This window comes from Metopolophium dirhodum, chromosome 3 (assembly GCF_019925205.1).
Source record: "Metopolophium dirhodum isolate CAU chromosome 3, ASM1992520v1, whole genome shotgun sequence".
Classification (NCBI taxonomy): Eukaryota; Metazoa; Arthropoda; class Insecta; order Hemiptera; family Aphididae; genus Metopolophium; species Metopolophium dirhodum.
The window spans coordinates 22,111,426-22,116,824 of NC_083562.1; the positions used below are offsets into that span (position 1 = coordinate 22,111,426).

The 5,399-nt window shown below is 26.9% G+C and overlaps 1 protein-coding gene across 4 annotated transcripts; it reads right to left on the minus strand.

The window, feature by feature from the left end:
- LOC132941849 (peroxidase-like) lies at positions 1-5,399 on the minus strand. 4 transcript variants are annotated; one of them, XM_061010062.1, is made up of 14 exons: positions 5,254-5,399; positions 5,105-5,188; positions 4,768-4,933; positions 3,297-3,492; positions 2,908-3,096; positions 2,645-2,823; positions 2,389-2,587; positions 1,759-1,959; positions 1,535-1,667; positions 1,286-1,442; positions 1,020-1,199; positions 579-777; positions 404-506; positions 1-332 (listed from the first exon to the last, which is right to left on the minus strand). In XM_061010062.1, exons 2-14 carry the CDS (start codon positions 5,137-5,139, stop codon positions 242-244), a joined length of 2,028 nt encoding a protein of 675 aa, XP_060866045.1. In that variant the 5' UTR covers positions 5,140-5,188; positions 5,254-5,399; the 3' UTR covers positions 1-241. The 4 variants fall into 4 exon arrangements, with proteins under 4 accessions (XP_060866045.1, XP_060866043.1, XP_060866042.1 ...); XM_061010060.1 differs by having other exon boundaries at positions 4,768-4,957; XM_061010059.1 differs by having other exon boundaries at positions 4,768-4,957; positions 5,105-5,376.

A 5,399-nucleotide genomic window follows, 5' to 3' on the forward strand; every position in this document is an offset into this window, starting at 1 on the left:
TAAAAATATAAGGTAATTTATTAATATATTTTTTGAGGTAGATATTGAAGTAGTCACTAGTCAGTAGAAATCAGATATATAAACATAGGTAAATAATAAATATCCATAATAATTAGAACACTAGGTCGATATAGGTACTTATCCAAACTAAGAAAATTCTAATAGACTTAACATAATACATTGTATAACATTATAATGGACAGTAAATATTTATCTTATTGCTTCAAGTGTTTCAAGTAGCTCACAGCTCTGAGTGATAGTTTACCACTCCCCAGGCTTTAAAGTTTAAATTAAATTCTTCATCACATTTAATTTTGATAGTTGGAAATAAACTGAAAAAATATTTGACATTTTAACATAGGAAGACAATAAAATCATATAACGTGTATTGTTTTATATTCACTTGTGGTCGACTGTTTTGAATATGTCTTTTTGTACATGGTCTACGTTTGAAGTAGCACATATAATATGACCAAGAGTTATTTTCTTAATCATTTTCAGTTGATCTAATAAAATATGATTAATTTTTTTCATACATATCTATTTATTAATATCAATTATATTTATGATCTATTTACCATCGGTGAAGCTGCCTGGTTGTCCTTTTACATCATAGAAAAAGCGATCACCAGCTTTGTATCGATAAAACCCATCTGCAATTAAGCACCGAGCAGTTGGGCCCACAATTGCACCGGCACTGTGTTCTTCCAATAAAATACCCACCATTAAGTCGATATCATTCACCGAATTATAATTTTTTTTTAATTTGATTACGTCCTAAGACAAATTAAAATGTTACTCTTGGCATGTTAACATACATTATAACAATCAGGTGTATTTTTGAAATTTAATTATAAAGTAACAAAACTTAGTATTTGTCATTAATATTAATACAATAATATTGTTACAATATTAACTTGGATATAGTTAAAGTATTAATTGGTATTCGTAGTCATAGATATAGATAAAATGTAATATAGATAATATTTTAATTTTAAATAATTGATAATTTATTATACTTTTATAGGTATAAGATCCGCTAAGTCTTCAAAGTCCTTGGCCAAAGGAAACCCACAAAAATGTCTAACTTGATTGTATGGTTGTAAGCCCACATCGCGGCCCCTGGCAATATCGACTGCAAGTAGATCACGACCATTGTATGGAGGGTTGTTTGGTAGGGCAAGCATATAATTAGATATCTAAAATGTGCAAAAAATAAATAAATATATAAACCTAAACAGTGAATAATATCAATTTACATAATTATAATATATGGTAAATTTACATAAAAATTGTATGAAGGTTGAACCATTCGTCCAGGAGTCTCTATAAAACCTTTTAATAATTTATCAAAATTATCACCTAGAGGTATTAGGTCTGATTTTACCATCCAATCCGTAATTTTTATTGAATTATCTATTTTGTAATCTTTGTTCACAAAACTTAATCGTAAAAATTCAAAATTAGTTTTTATTTCATTCTATTCCATATTTACAAAGTAAAAATGGAAGTACAATTTGTTGCTAATACACACTTAAACTCAACCGGTATGATTGCGTGAAGAACTCGACTTCCGGCACTTGAGAATTCAAGGGATGTGGATGGATTTATGGTAGGATCATATATATTTGCTTCATTTAATCCATATATTTCTTGGAAATCATCTCCTAAAATGTTTTTTTTTAATTGTATATTTTTAATGAATGCAATCATTATCTGTATTGTATTCCAATCACCAATAAAATACTAAATGATTACCAATAATAATCGGTAAGAAATCTTCATACGAGATACGTTGAATAGTTGCAATTACAATCCTTCGTGACTCTTGATAAATAATTTCATCGGACCAAATTGGATTTAAAGACGAAAGCTTAAACGCGATATAATTATGAAACCTTAAAAATAAAGTCTGCATTGCAGTAATTCCGAAATTTTGATTTCCGTTATCTGGATCTCCTAGATAACACAACATCCACCAATATATTAATGATGGTTAAGAGTTAAGACTTAAGATAATAATATACAATAGGTATAATAATAAATATGCTTTATTAGACATTTTTATAATATTTAAAAATCGTACTCCTGATATAAAAAAAAAAATAATAAGTATTGAATTTAATTAATGAAAATTCTCTTGAGCTACATGTCTATAGAATATAATATCTATTTTTGTTTTTATTTTGAATGACTAATGTATTACAATATTTGTGTGTTAAAAATACTCAAAATAGCGTAGATATAGCGTGTATATATCGGGTATTTTCTATGTATTTTATTTTTTGTCTTATAAAATTTTAGAATAAAATTACAATAAAACATGCTATTATCATAAGCAAATTTAAATGTATATTAATAGATAATGCTTAATATTATAATATTAACCTGTATCGTATTTGATATGTGCTTTTTTATTTTCAATTGTTGCTTTGTTTTGATTGGTTAGAAACGGACAGAACATTTGACCATTGTCGCCTATAGAGAATTTAAGTCTTCCACCTTCCATAGCTCTAAGATGTAGTGCATAACTTTCACTTGATCCGTACACTTCAGATGCGTCAATAAAATGAGAATTATCATTGATCTGAAATGTTTAATTCTAATTTTATTTTTCGGTAAAATGGAAGAAAATCTGACATACAAATGTTGTGGGGTATAAGGGACAACTGTAATTTCTTGACGTCAGTGATCGAAATATAGGCGAACAAGTTTTATTGTACACACCATAAACAAGATCGTCGGGTAAATTTTCAAGCACTATTTGACATTGAGTATAATTCTTTATTTTATTTTCAGTTAAACAACAATCTATTGCAACACCTAAATTATACATTTAAGACAAAATAAATGATTAAAATTTACAAGAATGAAAGAAATCGAGATAATTGTAAAATGTGGACTTGCCATTCTCATCTGATACTAGATCATTGGGCAAACCTGATATGTCATGGGCTATTAATTGTCCAAATGGCAATAAAAGTACATTATTTTCATCTACTCTATATATTTCACGGTTAAGAAATATGTTAACGTCGAGCACCCTGGGGTAGGGTAATGCACTTCCATTTGTCTGTACTCGTAAACCGTAATAACCTGAAAAATTATAAATTCCTATTGAGTAAATAATAATTAAAATGATTAAAATAAAAAAAATTAAACTTTTTTCCAAATCACGAGATAAACACATCTAACGATCAATTCGTGGTATTTTAAGTAACATTATTATAACTAATAGAATAATTTTTAATCAAAAACATATTATTATAATATTACAATATATCTAATTGTCTCACCATCACTAAAATTAGCATCAAGCAACCGAAGAAATGCCGTTGCTGCTGCACCCCACGTAGGTGTTTTCAAATTATTACAAGATCCGTTTAAGCTTCTGTATTTGGCGTTTGGATCACATTTAACTATAGGAGCACATTTCTTCAAGAAATCATCGTTTGTGGTTGCAATACTCTTGATATGTAATGAAGGTTTATTCTATAATAATATATATATATATATATAATTAAAATTATATTGATGCAGCTGTTGGATTATAATTTATATCAGAATATCAGATGTACCTACATATTATAATATAATATAATGTAGGTTAGCCTAACCTTTACCTTTGTATAAATATGTAGTTAGAAATTAAGAAACTAAATTATTATTACGATATGATTTGTATGTTGTATATGTAATAGCGCTAAATGAAATAATTATTTTTTATGAAGAACGCTTTTATCAATCATCATTCATCGTTATTATTTTATTTGCGAGGACTTAGGTTTTTCACGATTCAGGTATAGCCATACTATAGAATTGATTTTATCTGTTTCATTGATTTCCTTTTGTGTGAATCTATACGCACGTCAATGATTTGAATAGGTATAGTAATTATAGGTAATTAATTGTTAATAAATGATTTGCGACGAAAAATCGTTATAGATTTACTTTTTATTTATTTTAACTATTTAAATATTTTGTGTAACTGTTCAAGTTATTTTTTGTTTTTAAACATTAAGTAAATATGTGTCAAATAATTAATAAAATAATTTCCAATTTAGGTATAATATTACAATATTATCATAAAACGTATTGTTTAAAATAAACGATGAAGACAACGCTACACCGACATTTGTTGTCTCCGTCTTACAAGTACGTATCATGGGAAATTGTACGCTCAGAAGATCACGTTTAGCTCCGTTAGTTTAAAAATTAAAGTGTATTGACATATTATACAATTTTTAGGTATGGTTACTATCTAAGCAATCTCTTTGGCTTTTTATTATATTTTAATTTTAAAGTGAGTAGTATTTCAAGATGTACAAACAATTTACAATACAATTTTAAAATACTCTTAACTCGCAAATAACTTTAAAATTAAAATATAATAAAAAGCCGACGAGGTTGCCTAGATAATAATCTTACCTTTAATTTTTATAAAATTTCAATTCACTCTAATTTTTAAGCTAACGGAGCTATACACATGTTCTGTTGAACGTACAATTTGCTATGTTACACACTTGTAAGACGGAGACTACAATTGTCGGTGTAACGACCTCTTATTAAGTTGATAAAGGTTATCACTTGTTTAGCTGAAAACAATATTATTATATTAATTACCTAATCTGTAATCATTATTATATATTGTATGCATTATACAGTACATGTTTAATTAAATACATTTTGTTGGTTCACGTTTGCTAAACAGAAAAGATATATAATTTTTTAAGTAAATAAATACTTTTGTTATTTAGTTGGACTTACTTTTGGGACATTGCTAGAATCCGATTGTATGACATTGTTCATGAAAATGTACAAAACATAAACAGCACCCAGTAACAATACGCCGAACCAAATTACATTGAAAGGCCACTTAAACAGTTTTTGGTTCCATTTCTTATATTGTGTATTTCTTTTTTTCAACAATGGTCTGAACCGAGAAAATATATCTTTACTATTACAATTGTCAAACATTTTAGTTTAATTAGATATATTTTTGATATTTTGAACTATTTGTATGTGTATGTGTATATATAATATATGGTACATATTATAATTATACAACGAGCTATAAATTCATAATATTATTTATAATACTTACTTGGTTTCATCGATAACTGTACGTAGATAATTCATTTTTTAGAGACTTATACAGTTACACTGTTCAGTTTCCCCTACAAACTTACTGAAATATAATTAATTTAGATAAATGGTTCCAGAAAATAAGATCGTATGATTTATTATACTTGCATAATATTAAGAATTGAAAATATTCTGAATAGGTAGTTATTACATTAAAAGTTGGAACAGAACTACATTTGTAGTGACTATAGTATACAATAACACTAGTACTAATTAGATGGTTGAGCATTTGAGATCAGAACATTTAAATTTCT